This window comes from Oncorhynchus tshawytscha, linkage group LG11 (assembly GCF_018296145.1).
Source record: "Oncorhynchus tshawytscha isolate Ot180627B linkage group LG11, Otsh_v2.0, whole genome shotgun sequence".
Classification (NCBI taxonomy): domain Eukaryota; kingdom Metazoa; phylum Chordata; class Actinopteri; order Salmoniformes; family Salmonidae; genus Oncorhynchus; species Oncorhynchus tshawytscha.
The window spans coordinates 47,108,096-47,126,968 of record NC_056439.1 but is presented as its reverse complement, the minus strand read 5'-3'; the positions used below and the strand labels follow the sequence as shown (position 1 = coordinate 47,126,968).

The 18,873-nt window shown below is 42.0% G+C and overlaps 2 protein-coding genes across 2 annotated transcripts; one reads left to right on the top strand and one right to left on the bottom strand.

The window, feature by feature from the left end:
* Positions 1-1,785: 1,785 nt before the first annotated feature.
* wars1 (tryptophanyl-tRNA synthetase 1) lies at positions 1,786-13,845 on the top strand. The gene is made up of 11 exons (XM_024437785.2): positions 1,786-1,906; positions 2,530-2,661; positions 3,317-3,524; positions 3,848-3,956; positions 4,152-4,271; positions 5,418-5,600; positions 9,014-9,114; positions 9,426-9,538; positions 11,991-12,164; positions 12,472-12,612; positions 13,256-13,845. Exons 2-11 carry the CDS (start codon positions 2,548-2,550, stop codon positions 13,412-13,414), a joined length of 1,422 nt encoding a protein of 473 aa, XP_024293553.1. The 5' UTR covers positions 1,786-1,906; positions 2,530-2,547; the 3' UTR covers positions 13,415-13,845.
* Positions 13,828-17,499, bottom strand: slc25a47b (solute carrier family 25 member 47b). The gene is made up of 6 exons (XM_024437787.2): positions 17,155-17,499; positions 16,904-16,947; positions 16,716-16,787; positions 16,201-16,389; positions 15,706-15,964; positions 13,828-15,192 (listed from the first exon to the last, which is right to left on the bottom strand). Exons 1-6 carry the CDS (start codon positions 17,189-17,191, stop codon positions 14,915-14,917), a joined length of 879 nt encoding a protein of 292 aa, XP_024293555.1. The 5' UTR covers positions 17,192-17,499; the 3' UTR covers positions 13,828-14,914.
* Positions 17,500-18,873: the final 1,374 nt, after the last annotated feature.

The following is an 18,873-nucleotide window of genomic DNA, read 5'->3' as shown; positions in this document are numbered from 1 at the left end:
GGTGAGCTTGAAGACACCATGAGAGAGAGAGAGAGAGAGAGAGAGAGTAGATTCCAGTGTAGACTCCAGTGTAGACATGCAGATGGGTTGGGTCAGAGTTACGCTATTGAGGCAATCTACCTCTCATCCATTTTAACAATTTTAGCTCCAGTTTCTCATTCACATTGGTGAGTCAGGACCAAACATCTACTTTCACATATAGTGTAAAAGCATGTGCATTTCTTAACCTCGGGCAAGGCCATCTCAGTTATGTAGAATACAAGAAAAATAATTTAAAAAAATAAAACAATGAACTAAACATCATAAACCCTTATAATGTCAATCTCAATATGATACCTAAACATATTGCCCTCCCTCACTGACACCTCTCGGAAAACTATATTTAACATAAGTGAAAAACCTGTCAGAGGATTGAGGACAAAGCCTATGTCACATACATGTCTAGGTGAAGAGATATTCAGGTCTAACATCATTTATCATTCAGCAACTGTTACATTGAGTATATGGTTATATTCTGTTATACTCTGCTCCAGTTTCAACTGTTCTGCCTGCGGCTCTGGAATCCTGACCTGTTCACCGGACGTGCTACCTGTCCCAGACCTGCTGTTTTCAACTCTCTAGATACAGCAGGAGTGGTAGAGATACTCTTAATGATCGGCTATGAAAAGCCAACTGACATTTACTCCTGAGGTGCTGACTTGCTGCACCCTCGACAACTACTGTGATTATTATTATTTGACCAACATTTGAACATCTTGGCCATGTTCTGTTATAATCTCCACCCCGTACAGCCAGAAGAGGACTGGCCACCCCTCATAGCCTGGTTCCTCTCTAGGTATTTGCCACATAAGACTGAGAGAAAAAACTGTCAAACAGGTCATTGATAGTGGACAACTCTCATCCCCGAGTTTCCTACCTGCACCTCTCTGACATCATTGTCAACATATAGACAAAGCGTGGTGACAGTTGTTTATGGTAAGAACTAAAAACAAATTGTTGATACAAAATGGATTCTGCTCATCTTCCTTTTTATTTATAAAGTTTAAGCAGATCCGAATGTACTTTTTTATTAGCAAAACAATCACAAGGCTTCTAAAGACGTTTTGACGGGATTTCCCAGTTCAAAACGTGGATGCACCCATATTGCATTTACGGCTACACACTTAGCATTAGCGAACATGAACCCGCAAGCTGGCTACGCGGCTGAAGCCAGGCACAACAGCTCCATCACAGATACAGTCGAACAATGAGCTATGGGATAGTTATAAAAATCTTTGGCTCTATGGTTAGCCACAGTAGTTAGCTTGCTTTGTAACTCAACCAAAAAGCTGCATAGCAATATCTTCCTGTGTCTATAGCAGATATGCCACTACAACAGATATGTCACTAGTACCATGACGGGGGGATAATCGCAGTAGCTAACGCTACTTTACAATTCAGTGGTTCAGGAGAAAGTACAGTAAATGTGTGTAGGTCATCAATTTTGTCCCGTTCCAACTGTGTGAAGCCTGTGCAGGAACCCATTGATCCACATCTTCGAAATAAAAGTTGTAATTATATCTCAAGCTCTTTACATTAGCGCACAGGGCTTGGTAACTTTTATTTTGAAATCAGTCAGTCGGAACCAAAACAATTCCGACAAGCATCGTCGACGTTTTAAACAGACTTACATTGTCGTTTACGCATTTCTCTTTATGTCCTTCTCATTCAAAGTAACTGGATTTTCTCTTTGACATGACAACAATATTATAACCTCTCTTATTACGGTAAATAAATTCACAGTGGAACTGAATAGATCAACTATTTGTTTGTTAGGGGATACATTTGCCCTGAACACTTCCCAGCCAACAAGCAGGCTGATGCAAGTGGAATGAGTTGATTTTACCGGCGTCATAGAATCTGAAAGGTGCGTGCATTTGAATTATTTTGAAACATTTGGAATATTTCAAAATCTAAACTATTTTGAATATTTCCTTTGATGTACTCGTGTTTATTTAAAAAAAACATCCTATCAAACCGAAAGCCACTGTCATGGCGTGGTAGAGTAGATCAGAACAACGTTATGGTAAACATATGGGCTAACCACCATGCTAAGCTAGCTTTAGCAGTGGAGATAGAGAGGTTCTTGAATCACAACATATGCACCTTAAACCTTCCTTTCTGTTCAGGTGGCTTCATGGACCATAGCAAAACTAGATATCTATTGCTGTTCATTGTGGACATGATTTCAAACCACCCCTGACAGCTATGTGTTTTGTTGATTTTAAATACCCCATACATTAGGTAGCTAGTCATTTTCGTGGACAAACTACTGAAGACATTTCGGAGATTTTAGTTCTGAGTTAACCAAGATTAGCTAGCTACTTTCTCTAGCACAGGGAACTGAAAACCCTGGCCTTATCTTTACCATGTATAATGTCATCTTATGACAAGACATACTAGATAGCTTGTTAACTAATGCAATGGCATGTGTGCTAGTTGACATAAACTACTGTATATGAAATTGTGTCACACAATCTTGTATCTTAGGTCCTGACCAAGTTGAAGATGACAGACTGTCTGGGAGACGGGGCTGGGGATATGACCCCAATGGACCTATATGAGAAACTAACATCACAAGGAGACACAGTCCGAACTCTGAAAACTGAAAAGGCTGCAAAAGTGAGCATTTAGAATGATTTATTCCATTTATTTTTGCAGGATAAAATTGAGATGCACCATCTCGTTTTTCAAGTGTCCCCCCCCAAAAAATACAATACTTAGTAACAAGAATAATATGGCATATACTAACGGTCCAATAACAATGAAATACAAATAAAACGGCATAAAAAAGTTGTAAAACTAATAATAGGCCTACAACTAACAAACTACTGCTACAGTGTAGCCTAGTGGTTAGAGCGTTGGACTAATAACCGAAAGGTTGCAAGTTCAAATCCCCAAGCTGACAAGGTACAAAATCTGTCGTTCTGCCCTTGAACAGGCAGTTAACCCACTATTCCTAGGCCGTCATTGAAAATAAGAATTTGTTCTTAACTGACTTGCCTAGTAAAATAAAGGTTAAAATAAATGAATAAAACGAAGTACCTATAACGTATACATATTTACAAATATCTTCACATGGGGATGTTTTCTATTAGTTTTAAGAACACAACCAATGTGTTCTTATACTGTATCATGTCATAATAAGTGGCTAAGTGTTGTGCAATACAGTCCTGATACAACACTGGTCATATCATCTTCGTATAGTGAATTATTCCATGATAATGATCCACCGTGATGTTATTGTATTACCTTTTATCTTGTTTTTGGATTGCAGGCTGATATTGACGCTGCTGTACAGTTGCTGCTGAAGCTAAAAGTGGACTACAAGCAGGTAACAGGTCAGGACTACAAGACTGGATGTCCACCCTCAGAATGCGTTGTTTCACAAGACAACGGGCCAGCTGCAGATGGGGAGGACATGGTCGACCCCTGGAATGTCTCCACCACCAACGCCAAAGGAGTGGACTACGACAAGCTGATAGGTCAGAGGGGAAAGCATAATGTTAGATCTCTGGGCAGAATCCGAATTTATGCACACAGCGCACGCTTCACTTGATAATTGTGTAAATCATGCATTGATGGAAGAACTGTCAGAGTTATGTATGAATCTTCAAGTTAGGAGTTGGGCCTCTCTGAAAATGAATGAGCCTTGTGCGATATGTCAATATCTCACACGTTGCTGTAAACTTGCTTCAAACACATGGACGTTATCGAATGTCAAACTCTTTTTTTTTTTTTTTATTAAAAATTGGGTCAGAGCATAATTAATGGTATGGGTAAATTGTGTACTGACGTTTCTTTTCAGTGAGGTTTGGCAGTAGCAAGATTGACCAAGAGCTGGTGGACAGAATAGAGAGAGTCTCGGGACAGAAGGCACACCGGTTTTTACGCAGAGGAATCTTCTTCTCTCACAGGTCAGTTATGTTAGTCAGTTATTTGAATATACTCTTGAGGGCGGTCCGTCTGCCACCCTGCCTTTATGTCTATCTGTCTGGGATTGAGCATGAGCAATTGATACCACGTAGTAAACATATAGTCTTAATCTGCTCTCATCTTGTTTTGGGGGCATTTTAGGGTGTGTCATATGCTGTAACTCTGTCTTTTTCTAGAGATATGCACCAGGTTCTGGACGCGTATGAGAAGAACAAGTCTTTCTACCTCTACACGGGCAGAGGACCCTCCTCAGATGCCTTGCACATGGGCCACCTCATCCCTTTCATCTTTACAAAGTGAGTCTGTTGGTATACGTAGCCACGGTTGGGATCAATTCCATTTCCCTCCCAGTCAATTCAGAAAGTAAACCAAATTCAGAGTTGTTTTCTGTGAAAAGCATAGAAGAGAATTGGACATCCAGTGTACTTCCTGAATTGACTGGAATTAAAATGGAATTGACCCCCAACCCTGATTAGTATTAGTGAGATGGAGGGACTTGACACTATTAAGAACCACCAAAAGTTCTCCCTACACTATGGTACATCCCTGACCTTTTGTCCCAGACCGGGAAACACTCTAGACCCTACCCACTGTATAACAAACTGCCTATAATAACAAATACAGTACTTTATAACACATTGCCAATAATAACAGATACTGTATAACACACGGCCAATAATAACAGATACTGTATAAACACGGCCTATAATAACAGATACTGTATAACACACGGCCTATAATAACAGATACTGTATAACACACGGCCTATAATAACAGATACTGTATAACACACGGCCTATAATAACAGAGTATAATACTGGCCTATAATAACAGATACAGTACTTTATAACACATTGCCTATAATAACAGATACTTTATAACAGATACTGTATAACACACGGCCTATAATAACAGATACTGTATAAACACGGCCTATAATAACAGATACTGGCCTATAATAACAGATAATAACAACGGCCAGATACTGTATAACACACGGCCTATAATAACAGATACTGTATAACACACGGCCTATAATAACAGATACAGTACTTTAACACACGGCCTATAATAACAGATACTGTATAACACACGGCCTATAATAACAGATACTGTATAACACACGGCCTATAATAACAGATACTGTATAACACACGGCCTATAATAACAGATACTGTATAACACACGGCCTATAATAACAGATACTGTATAACACACGGCCTATAATAACAGATACTGTATAACACACGGCCTATAATAACAGATACAGTACTTTATAACACATTGCCTATAATAACAGATAACCTAAACCCCAGTGTTTCAAGTCAGGTATGTAGAAGAAAGGTCTACGTTAGACTGACTTCGTGATTTAAGGTCGATCGAATGGCAGTGGATTCAGATCAGAGTTGAGAGTAAAGGGTTTTTGCTCTACCTGTTCCCAGATGGCTGCAGGACACGTTTGACATCCCGCTGGTGATCCAGCTGACGGATGATGAGAAGTACCTGTGGAAGGACCTGTCCCTAGAGGACTGTCACCGTTACACTATGGAGAACGCCAAGGACATCATCGCCTGCGGCTTCGACATCAACAAGACCTTCATCTTTTCTGATCTGGACTACATGGGGTACGTAACTAAATCACAGACCCCTCTGTCTCACTATGTCTCTGGGCACTTATCCAGGAAGCTGATCAAGGATCAGATCCCATCTGGCCATCTAATTCTATTCATTATGATCTAAAAGGCTGATCCTAGATTGACTAATGCTTTGTGGATATGGGCCCTGGGTCTCATTTACCTAAGAGGTGCAGGGACTCTGTGTGTTTTGAACTATTAAATATGAGTGGTTTCAGAATTCCCTCATGCTCTTTGAGCATTTATACATCATGGGAGTACTAAAGAATTTTTAAAAATTTTTAAATTATATATATATATATATATATATATATATACAGTGGGGCAAAAAAGTATTTAGTCAGCCACCAATTGTGCAAGTTCTCCCACTTAAAAGTATGAGAGAGGCCTGTAATTTTCATCATCAATTTTCATCTTCAACTATGACAGACAAAATGAGAAAAAAAATCCAGAAAATCACATTGTAGGATTTTTAATGAATTTATTTGCAAATTATGGTGGGAAATAAGTATTTGGTCACCTACAAACAAGCAAGATTTCTGGCTCTCACAGACCTGTAACAACTTCTTTAAGAGGCTCATCTGTCCTCCACTCGTTACCTGTATTAATGGCACCTGTTTGAACTTGTTATCAGTATAAAAGACACCTGTCCAACAACTTCAAACAGACACACTCCAAACTCCACTATGGCCAAGACCAAAGAGCTGTCAAAGAGCTGCACCAGGTTGGGAAGACTGAATCTGCAATAGGTAAGCAGCTTGGTTTGAAGAAATCAACTGTGGGAGCAATTATTAGGAAATGGAAGATATACAAGACCACTGATAATCTCCCTTGATCTGGGGCTCCACGCAAGATCTCACCCCGTGGGGTCAAAATGATAACAAGAACGCTGAGCAAAAATCCCAGAACCACACGGGGGGACCTAGTGAATGACCTGCAGAGAGCTGGGACCAAAGTAACAAAGCCTACCATCAGTAACACACTACACCGCCAGGGACTCAAATCCTGCAGTGCCAGACGTGTCCCCCTGCTTAAGCCAGTACATGTCCAGGCCCGTCTGAAGTTTGCTAGAGAGCATTTGGATGATCCAGAAGAAGATTGGGAGAATGTCATATGGTCAGATGAAACCAAAATATAACTTTTTGGTAAAAACTCAGCTCGTTGTGTTTGGAGGACAAAGAATGCTGAGTTGCATCAAAAGAACACCATACCTACTGTGAAGCATGGGGGTGGAAACATCATGCGTTGGGGCTGTTTTTCTGCAAAGGGACCAGGACGACTCATCCGTGTAAAGGAAAGAATGAATGGGGCCATGTATCGTGAGATTTTGAGTGAAAACCTCCTTCCATCAGCAAGGGCATTGAAGATGCAACATGGCTGGGTCTTTCAGCACGACAATGATCCCAAACACACCGCCCGGGCAACGAAGGAGTTGCTTCGTAAGAAGCATTTCAAGGTCCTGGAGTGGCCTAGCCAGTCTCCAGATCTCAACCCCATAGAAAATCTTTGGAGGGAGTTGAAAGTCCGTGTTGCCCAGCAACAGCCCCAAAACATCACTGCTCTAGGGGAGATCTGCATGGAGGAATGGGCCAAAATACCAGTAACAATGTGTGAAAACCTTGTGAAGACTTACAGAAAACATTTGACCTCTGTCATTGCCAACAAAGGCTATATAACAAAGTATTGAGAAACTTTTGTTATTGACCAAAATACTTATTTTCCACCATAACTTGCAAATAAATTCATTAAAAATCCTACAATGTGATTTTCTGGATTTTTTCTTTCTCATTTTGTCTGTCATAGTTGAAGTGTACCTATGATGAACATTACAGGCCTCTCATCTTTTTAAGTGGGAGAACTTGCACAATTGGTGGCTGACTAAATACTTTTTTGCCCCATTGTATATATTAATCCCATGTCTGTTCACTGATCTCCCAGAAGGTGGTGCTATAGTGCAGTCATTTTAAAATAATATTTTAGATAGTAGGCTACATTGCTCTCAACCGTTCTCTCTCATGAGCCCTTCTGTCATCATGATTCTTCACCTTCTTCCATAATTATTTTCTGTGTGGGGTATGCTCAACAGCCTGATGAGACTGGGAGATACTAAAGTCTGATGGTTATCCTTCAATAGAAGTAGCTCACGGTGACAAATACTTTACCTATTTAAAGTACATCTGATTCCTACTAGTGGTATTTATTTTTATATTTAAATTCAGCAAAAAAAGAAACGTCCTCTCACTGTCAACTGTTTATTTTCAGCAAACTTAACATGTGTAAATATTTGTATGAACATAACAAGATTTAACAACAGACAAAAACTGTCTGTTTTTCCACAGTCATGTGACTGACAGAAATGTTAAGATGTGTCCCTGAACAAAGAGGGGGGGGGAGGTTAAAATCAAAAGTAACAGTCAGTATCTGGTGTGGCCACCAGCTGCATTAAGTACTGCAGTGCATCTCCTCATGGACTGCACCAGATTTGCTAGTTCTTGCTGTGAGATGTTACCCCACTCTTCCACCAAGGCACCTGCAGGTTCCCGGGCATTTGTGGGGGAATGGCCCTAGCCCTCACCCTCTGATCCAACAGGTCCCAGACGTGCTCAATGGGATTGAGATCCGGGCTCTTCGCTGGCCATGGCAGAACACTGACATTCCTGTCTTGTAGGAAATCGCACACCAAACGAGCAGTATGGGGGAGGAGGGAGGAGGATGTCTTCCCTGTAACACACAGCATTGAGATTGCCTGCAATAACAACAAGCTCAGTCCGATGATGCTGTGACACACTGGCCCAGACCATGACGGACCCTCCATCCCGCTCCAGAGTACAGGCCTCAGTGTAACGCGAAGGACGATCAGCTGTCTGTCCTGTCTCCCTGTATCGCTGTTTTATGCGTCTCACAGTACGGACATTGCCATTTATTGCCCTGGCCACATCTGCAGTCCTCATGCCTCCTTGCAGCATGTCTAAGGCACATTCACGCAGATGAGCAGGGACCCTGGGCATCTTTCTTTTGGTGTTTTTCAGAGTCAGTCAAAAGGCCTCTTTAGTGTCCCAAGTTTTCATAACTGTGACCTTAATTGCCTACGGTCTATAAGCTGTTAGTGTCTTAACGACCGTTCCACAGGTGCATGTTCATTAATTGTTTATGGTTCATTGAACAAGCATGGGAAACAGTGTTTAAACCCTTTACAATGAAGCTCTGTGAAGTTATTTGGATTTTTATGAATTATCTTTGAAAGACAGAGTCCTGAGAAAGGGAAATGTATTTTTTGCTCAAGTTTATATATATTTTTTACCCTTTATTTAACTAGGCAAGTCAGTTAAGAACAAATTCTTATTCATAATGAGGTTGGCATGTCAGCTATGTTGCCTTTTTTGCTGATTGTTTTGTCTCTACAGGGCGTCCCCAGACTTCTACCGGAATGTGGTGAAAGTACAGAAACATGTGACTTTCAACCAGGTCAAAGGCATTTTTGGATTTGGCGACAGTGACTGCATCGGTAAGAGAGACGACTTGTAGGAATTGAGTCAACACCTGTTGAGGAATTATACAAATGCCAGGATTTCACTTTCATTATGAATGAGCACTTTCTGAGTAGCATAGTGTTGCTACAATGTGATCAGGGTCATATTCACTAGAAACCTAAAGCGGGAAAAAAACTAACTCAAAACAAAGAGGGACTAACTGTCCAATAAGAAACACTAATTTTCTGATGCAAAACGTTGTTTTACTATGGTGTGCACTAATGAATACAGCACAGGTGAATGCTTTTTAAAAGCTAAGTATTCCTCCCTCTCTCACCCATCCCAGGAAAGATTGCCTTCCCCGCCATCCAGGCCGCTCCGTCGTTCAGTAGCTCTTTCCCTCAGATCTTCAAGGGCAGAAAAGATGTCCAGTGTCTCATTCCCTGTGCCATAGACCAGGTCAGTCAAGCATCACAGCACAACCAGGACATACTGTCTGCTAAAGATTTAACAACCAGGACACACTGTCTGCTAACCTGTAACAACCAGGACACTGTCTGCTAACCTGTAACAGCTAGGACACTGTCTGCTAACCTGTAACAGCTAGGACACTGTCTGCTAACCTGTAACAACCATGACATGCTGTCTTCTAACCTGTAACAACCAGGACACTGTCTGCTAACCTGTAACAGCTAGGACACTGTCTGCTAACCTGTAACAGCTAGGACACTGTCTGCTAACCTGTAACAACCAGGACACACTGTATGCTAACCTTTAACAACCAGGACACACTGTCTGCTAACCTGTAACAACCAGGACACACTGTCTGCTAACCTGTAACAGCTAGGACACTGTCTGCTAACCTGTAACAACCATGACGCTGTCTGCTAACCTGTAACAACTAGGACGCTGTCTGCTAACCTGTAACAACTAGGACGCTGTCTGCTAACCTTTAACACCCAGGACACACTGTCTGCTAACCTGTAACAACCAGGACACACTGTCTGCTAACCTGTAACAGCTAGGACACTGTCTGCTAACCTGTAACAGCTAGGACACTGTCTGCTAACCTGTAACAACCATGACACACTGTCTGCTAACCTTTAACAACCAGGACACACTGTCTGCTAACCTTTAACAACCAGGACACACTGTCTGCTAACCTGTAACAGCTAGGACACTGTCTGCTAACCTGTAACAACCATGACACACTGTCTGCTAACCTTTAACAACCAGGACACACTGTCTGCTAACCTTTAACAACCAGGACACACTGTCTGCTAACCTTTAACAACCAGGACACACTGTCTGCTAACCTTTAACAACCAGGACACACTGACTGCTAACCTGTAACAACCAGGACACACTGTCTGCTAACCTGTAACAACCAGGACACACTGTCTGCTAACCTGTAACAACCAGGACACACTGTCTGCTAACCTTTAACAACTAGGACACACTGTCTGCTAACCTGTAACAACTTGGACACACTGTCTGCTAACCTGTAACAACCAGGACACACTGTCTGCTAACCTTTAACACCCAGGACACACTGTCTGCTAACCTGTAACAGCTAGGACACACTGTCTGCTAACCTGTAACAGCTAGGACACACTGTCTGCTAACCTTTAACAACCAGGACACACTGTCTGCTAACCTGTAACAGCTAGGACACTGTCTGCTAACCTGTAACAACCATGACATGCTGTCTTCTAACCTGTAACAACCATGACGCTGTCTGCTAACCTGTAACAACACGCTGTCTGCTAACCTGTAACAACCAGGACGCTGTCTGCTAACCTGTAACAACCAGGACATACTGTCTGCTAACCTTTAACAACCAGGACACACTGTCTGCTAACCTTTAACAACTAGGACACACTGTCTGCTAACCTGTACCAACTTGGACACACTGTCTGCTAACCTGTAACAACCAGGACACACTGTCTGCTAACCTTTAACACCCAGGACACACTGTCTGCTAACCTGTAACAGCTAGGACACTGTCTGCTAACCTGTAACAACCATGACATGCTGTCTTCAAACCTGTAACAACCATGACGCTGTCTGCTAACCTGTAACAACTAGGACGCTGTCTGCTAACCTGTAACAACCAGGACGCTGTCTGCTAACCTGTAACAACCAGGACATACTGTCTGCTAACCTTTAACAACTAGGACACTGTCTGCTAACCTGTAACAACCAGGACGCTGTCTGCTAACCTGTAACAACCAGGACATACTGTCTGCTAACCTTTAACAACCAGGACACACTGTCTGCTAACCTGTAACAACCAGGACACACTGTCTGCTAACCTGTAACAACCAGGACACACTGTCTGCTAACCTGTAACAACCAGGACACTGTCTGCGAAAGATTTAACAGTTAATTTTAGAAATTGGCTGCTTTGACTGATCATCTACACTACTCTGACTAGTGGCAACTGATTAACTTCAACCTCTCTTCCTACAGACTATGCTTGTGACTTTATTTTCATTTAGCTAGAATAAAATCAGAAGGATCTGAGTAGCAGGGTCTGACAGCATGTCACTGAGAAGAACTATAATAACTAAAGAACTATAATAACTAAAGAACTATAATAACTAAAGAACTATAATAACTATAATAACTATAATAACTAAAGAACTATAATAACTATAATAACTAAAGAACTATAATAACTATAATAACTAAAGAACTATAATAACTAAAGAACTATAATAACTATAAGAACTAAAGAACTATAATAACTATAAGAACTAAATAACTATAAGAACTAAATAACTATAAGAACTAAAGAACTATAAAGTTCAGTCTATGATATGTTTAAGTTCATTGGGACTCAATGTAGCGTTACATCAAGAGCACTATAACGGTTTTGAAGATATATCCATCCTCTACCCCCTTTAAGGACCCTTACTTCCGGATGACCCGGGATGTGGCCCCCAGGATCGGCTACCCCAAGCCTGCCCTGTTGCACTCTACCTTCTTTCCAGCGCTGCAGGGGGCCCAGACTAAGATGTCCGCCAGTGACGCCAACTCCTCCATCTTCCTCACAGACACGCCCAAGCAGATCAAAAACAAGGTGACACCGAAGCTTTCTAATACCCTGTTGCCCACTCGAACTATACTGGCTCGGGTATTTTATTTTTAACTCGTCCTTTCTATCAATAGTGAATGCTTAACCAGATTGGCACAGTACAGCCCAGCGTAGTAGTGTAAAAGAGGTCACTTGACAATATAAAACGGGGCTTTATAGCTAAATACAGTACATTTAATTTATTACCTCCACATGGCAGTCAAATACAGTCACCTGAGAATGGTTTACAGAAAACAAGAGGGGAAAAACTGTAATTCATGTTGGAGTTGTCATTTTTGCTGTCATCTCCTAGGTGAACAAGCACGCCTTCTCCGGGGGGAAAGACACGGTAGAGGAGCACAGGAAATATGGCGGCAACCCCGATGTGGACGTGTCCTTTATGTACCTGACCTTCTTCCTGGAGGACGACGAGCAGCTGGAGAAAATCCGACAGGTGAGGGGGGGGGGTGTGCTGCCGGACAAATGCCAGAGAACCCAATGCACTTGGACTGGAACAATAGACAGACATGGATCAACATTTTTACAGTACTGCTGTCAAGTTTTAGGATCTGGTGTTATATTGACGGCCGCACTGTCCTACATTTTGAAGTGTGTATTTATTATTTTACCTAGCTACATAGCCCTACATTTTAATTGGTGTTTTAACCCAAACAACCATACTATCAATGACTACCCTCACAGTTGAAAAATAACCTGAAATAACCTTATAGGAAATAAGCAAACTAAGTTTTCTATTTGGTATCAAAACTCTTGTACGCAGCGGGACATTTGACTGTGCCAGACAAAATTCATGTCTGTTTTCTGCAAATCTCTCCAAATGAACACTGATGCTTTGTGTGAGTCAAAGTCTTATCCGAATGATAAACTGTCTAGATTTCTAGCCTGGTCACTCTCCCATGATGTGCTGTAGCCCATCTATTCTACTGATGTCATGTTTGGCCTAGCAAAGAGGAGTGGCTAAAGCACAAACAGACTGGACCACCAGGCTAATGATTTCCAGGAAATAAAGTTCTATGCTGTATTGTGTCATAAGTATAATAATCCCACTCATTGCTGTGTTGTATCTCTGTCTCCAGGACTACGCCAGTGGAGCCCTGCTAACCGGTGAGCTGAAGAAGCGTCTGATAGAGACCCTGCAGCCATTGATCACATCCCATCAGGAGAGACGCAAGCAGGTCACAGAAGAGACAGTCAAGCAGTTCATGACCCCGAGACCTCTAAATTACAGTTTCTAGCCCGTGCGTAGCCAGTTTTATTCATGTGCTAAGTCCTGACACAATGTTGGAGGTCGTCCTGGTCAAAACTCAGCAGGGGAGTGTTCAGCAGAGCACAACGTTGTGTAACGTTCAGATATAAATATATTTTGTAGAATAGATATGCCTCTGACATGTAGAATAAAGGAATCGTTTCTATTCTATTCATGACATTTCTATCTGCAACGGTCCACAACCTCCTGGATGTGGCCCAGGTCTCATCACATGCGCCATACTAGAAACATGAAACGTGTCAATGACATATCCCCATGCTGAGCAGTTCGTGTCTAATGATTAACCAACTATGATATGGCTTCACATCAAACTTACCAAGCATTGACAAAGGAAGTCTTATTTTGGTTTGTGCTAACAGCAATACCATTGGATGAATAAAATAATGTCTGTCTTGTGAATCTTTATTCAGTCATTAAATATATTTTATTTTTTCACTTTACACTGCTGAAATGTTTGTGCGTGTTAAAACTCCCTTATACGTTTCACTCACAGCAAAATCAGATGTGCTACTTGAAGTTTAGTTTTTTCTCAAACACAATCACACGTACAGGATCATCAGTACATGTGGTATACAGAGAATGACTTGCAGTATTTTGAGAACTGGGAGTTTAGACAGTACCATTGAAAATACTGTCCAAGTCAAGGACAAATAATTGATACTGCTTGGCTACAGTAACAAAGCAAAGTTGATAAATTCCTAGCCTCAGCTCCCGGGCTTTGCTCACTTTCATACTGAAGGTGAGGTGAAAGCCTGTGGCAGAAGTTAATCAATTCCTAAATACTGATGACCGACCCCCAGTATACTGCAGTTTGCTGGATGGTGGCCCTACTTCAAACACGCTTGTTTCCGAGCTGCCGACAGGAGCAACAAGTAACTTTCATTAATACAGTATTCAGGAAAAACTTCATATTTTCTAAGCCACATTGTCCGTCAGCTTCAGTTCTAGCCATTGAAATCAAGTGATCCTGCAGTGTAAAATACACCCCTGTTATGTTCTAAGGTCAGTGAGGGAATGTTGTGTAAAAAGTAGGTAAGTCAAAATAATGGAAGTAGGTTTCTGTAGTACTATTAGGCCCTATTGCTAAACAATCAGAACTCAACCATAAAACTGTTTTAGCTTAGTATTCATTTTCAATTCATATTTTCCCTTGAAATACTATGCAGGAATATTTCAAATAAATCTTACTGAGGAATTGTAGTTTGCCCTTATAGGGCAGTATGGCACTATATAAAAATCACATAGCAACTGAGGCAAAGGTGAATAATGATAATGATACAACAATGGATTGAGTGTTATTGTAGTCATGGAAAATGGCATGAGAAACAATTAAAATAGAATCCCATCACCCAATTCTTCAAAGACTAGGTTGGATTCATTAGTGCAGACCGTGTCCAAATTTGTTCTCGGACCAGTAGTTCCTATTTCAGTACATTCGGCACCTATTGAACAACCCAAGCCTTTAAATTCAAGTTTTCGGTCGGAGGAGGCGCACAACCACCTCGTACATGGCGAACACGGACATGTTGACAGGGAAGGCCCGTATGCAATTGAGGCCCAGGCCTTTGAAGAGAACACCCGGCCCCTCAGTGCGTATGCTCTGTGCGATGCAGTGGAAGAAACCTGTGTATCTCCTCTTGCCCATACCGTCCACCTGCAGACGAGATTTGATCACGTCCATGGGTGTCCCTATGCACCAGCCACACATCCCTGACAGTCCACCAGCAAGCAGAACCACATTCCACTCTGGGGGGGGAGGAGAGACACCAGATAATCAACACTAAATGATCCTGAATCATGATGACCAATTGCAAAAGCAACCATGTACACTTAAGAGGACAGAAGCATACGAGATACAGAAGCATACGCTTCGGAAGAGTGAAGCTGTGTGTCTACCTGGCTGGGTGTTCCCAGGTGCTGTGTGTTTACCTGGCTGGGTGTTCCCAGGTGCTGTGTGTTTACCTGGCTGGGTGTTCCCAGGTGCTGTGTGTTTACCTGGCTGGGTGTTCCCAGGTGCTGTGTGTTTACCTGGCTGGGTGTTCCCAGGTGCTGTGTGTTTACCTGGCTGGGTGTTCCCAGGTGCTGTGTGTTTACCTGGCTGGGTGTTCCCAGGTGCTGTGTGTTTACCTGGCTGGGTGTTCCCAGGTGCTGTGTGTTTACCTGGCTGGGTGTTCCCAGGTGCTGTGTGTTTACCTGGCTGGGTGTTCCCAGGTGCTGTGTGTTTACCTGGCTGGGTGTTCTCAGGTGCTGTGTGTTTACCTGGCTGGGTGTTCTCAGGTGGGGATAGCTGCTCACAGATAACGTGGTAAATAGTGAAGTAGGTGGCAAAAGAGGGGCCGTCTCGCAGGGCGAGGGCACCAGCTCCCTTGTACAGCCCGAGGAAGCCCTCTTCACGAGCGATGGTCAGCAGACAGTGCATTGGGCCGCGATACTTGGGTTGCTGAGCGTCCAAGCCTTGGTGTACCATCTGACACTGCATCCGTACTTTTACTATGTCAGCTGGTGCCATCACAGATACCTTAAAGAGGACAAGGGAGAGAGTACTCAAAGGTGTTGTGGTATGATGTCATCAGGGTCGTGTTTCAGCCCATTTGGTTCCTAGTGAATATGATCCAGTTTTGCTTAGGGGAACTTTTATTTTTTTAGTTCCCCTAATTAAATTGACGGAAACTTACCAATATTTGCCATGCCAAGCAACCATGTCATGTAACGTTGCAACAGTATAGACTAATATACTAGTTATAAGTAGACTACCTGGGCAACACCTCCTGACAACCCGGACAAGAAGAAGTCCACTTTGGCTGGCAGAAAATCCAAACCTGTGGAGGTGGATCGTAGTTGATGTAAACACTGCAGGACATTCCTGTAGACGCCAAACACTACAGAGGAGCTGATGGACACAGTGGTGACTGGCATGGACATGCCCCTGTAGAATCCATTCACCTGTGGAAGAGACACAGCTTTCAGCCCCAAGTCCAAACTACAGCGCTTCATATATACTGTATTTACTTTGCCACCATGGGCTTTTTTTGCCTTTACCTCCCTTACCTCATTTGCTCACATCGTATATAGACTTGTTTATACTGTATTATTGACTGTATGTTTGTTTTACTCCATGTGTAACTCTGTGTCGTTGTATGTGTCGAACTGCTTTGCTTTATCTTGGCCAGGTCGCAATTGTAAATGAGAACTTGTTCTCAACTTGCCTACCTGGTTAAATGAAGGTAAAATAAAATATGGTGGTATTAACATGTCACTTAGACACTCACCCCTTCTGTCTTCCATGTAGTATGAATACATTGCCAAACTCCTGTGAATCTCCTTTGTGTCTGTATTCTCACCTGCAAAAAAGTAATCGAGTCAAAAGTTATTGAGTTTGATAATTGCACACTGTTAAACATTAGTGAAATAAGCACAGACAACTAATGAAGCTCGACTCACATAAAAATATACTTACCTTCACTGTGTCCAAAGGATACCCCACAGCCACTCCAAAGGCTCCTGTAGGAACAAGTCATATTCATCACATTATGTAACGAACTCACTGAAAATGTTTTAACCTATTTCACATTATAAGCTGGCCTATAGCCTCGCTTGCCTGTGTAGTTGCCAAATTTCCCAGCAATACAAATATGATAAGTCAAATGATTTAGATGGTTTAACAAAAAAAAAGACAAAAACACATTACAGTAACGTTATTTAGCTCACCTCCAACGGAACCAGCAACGAAATCTGCCAAATGCATATTTTCCTCCTTGGGGGGTCAACTCAATTCATTTAGATGGCTGTCTGCTAAGCTAGTTAGCCAAGCTATGATGCTTTTCTAGATAACACGAGTCACGACCTTCAATTTTGATCTAAATATCATTTAATATGATTCTCCTCGTCGATTCACTGTCAGGTGAATTAGGTATACGTCGCATCAGAAAATGTTTACTAAAGCTTTCTACACAGAGATCTAACGTGACCATAGACGACCTACACAGCTATGGTAGCTAGCTACTGTCAAACATCAAAATGCTACACCGACATTGTGTCACATTGAATTATGACTCGTTGTGCAACAAACAGTCTGAGCCAATTTCTGTGTTTGAGTAAACATCACCGAGCTGTAACAGGCATATTGAGTTAATTGGAAAATATAAATGTAGTATATTATTTAAACATAAAGAATAATTGTGTATGAATTAGAGATTGTTTGTAGATCCATATATATATTTTTATTTTACCTTCATTTTCCCAGGTCTCTTTTCAGGGATTCTGGAAAAACGAGACAATACTTGTCCGTCAAACTTGAGCTTACAAATTACATTTAGGGGAATTTTATGAGGGAAAGATACGTTTTTGGAATTTTCTAAATACTTTCAATGTGATTCATTTCCTTGTCGAGTCTATGTCTGGAAATGTCCTTGTCAGGAGCAAAGGATCCCAATTTCAAACTCTCCAAAAAAGTGTTTACAAAAAAAATATGTAGTAATGGATATGAACTAAAAAGGGATCTCATGTAGTTTCTTGCAATAGCCCTCTGTGACTTTAAATAATATTTTTTCTCAAAACTGTGATTCCTAATGTGTCGAGCCACATATCTGGGGAATGGTAAAAAAAAAAATGTGTGCAGCATTAAAGTTTTCCAAGAACACAGTGGCCTCCATCATTCTTGAATGGAAGAAGTTTGAAACCACCAAGACTCTTTCTAGAGCTGGCCACCGGCCAAACTGAGCAATCGGGGGAGAAAGGCCTTGGTCAGGGAGGTGACCAAGAACACGATGGTTACTCTGACAGAGCTCTAGAGTTTCTCTGTGGAGATGGGAGAACCTTCCAGAAGGATTACCATCTCTACAGCACTCCAACAATCAGGCCTTAATGATAGTGGCCAGATGGAAGCCACTCCTCAGTAAAAAGCACATGACAGCACATTTGGAATTTGCCAAAAGGCACCTAAAGACTCTCAGACCATGAGAAACAAGATTCTCTGGTCTGATGAAACCAAGATTCAACTCTTTGGCCTGAATGCCAAGCATCACGTCTGGAGGAAACCTGGCACCATCCCTATGGTGAAGCATGGTGGTGGCAGCATCATGCTGTGGGGATGTTTTTCAGTGGTAAGGACAGGAAGACCATTCAGGATTGAGGTAAAGATGAACGGAGCAAAGTACAGAGAGATCCTTGATGAAAACTTGCTCCAGAGAGCTCAGGACCTCAGACTGGGGGCGACGGTTCATCACCCAACAGGACAACGACATTAAGTACACAGCCAAGACAATGCAGGAGTGGCTTCGGGACAAGCCTCTGAATGTCCTTGAGTGGCCCAGCCAAAGCCCAGACTTACACCCAATCGAACATCTCCAAAGACCTGAAAATAGCTGAACAACAACACTCCCCATCCAACCTGACAGAGCTTGAGAGGGTCTGCAGAGGAAAATGGGA

Coding starts and splice junctions, on each gene's coding strand:
- wars1 (XM_024437785.2), top strand. CDS start 2,548: ATGACAGACTGTCTGGGAGACGGGGCTGGGGATATGACCCCAATGGAC. Junction 2,662..3,316: donor AAACTGAAAAGGCTGCAAAA/GTGAGCATTTAG, acceptor TTTGGATTGCAG/GCTGATATTGACGCTGCTGT. Junction 12,613..13,255: donor AGCTGGAGAAAATCCGACAG/GTGAGGGGGGGG, acceptor CTCTGTCTCCAG/GACTACGCCAGTGGAGCCCT.
- slc25a47b (XM_024437787.2), bottom strand. CDS start 17,191: ATGCATTTGGCAGATTTCGTTGCTGGTTCCGTTGGAG. Junction 16,948..17,154: donor CGTTGCTGGTTCCGTTGGAG/GTGAGCTAAATA, acceptor TTGTTCCTACAG/GAGCCTTTGGAGTGGCTGTG. Junction 15,193..15,705: donor ACCTGAGAACACCCAGCCAG/GTAAACACACAG, acceptor CTCCCCCCCCAG/AGTGGAATGTGGTTCTGCTT.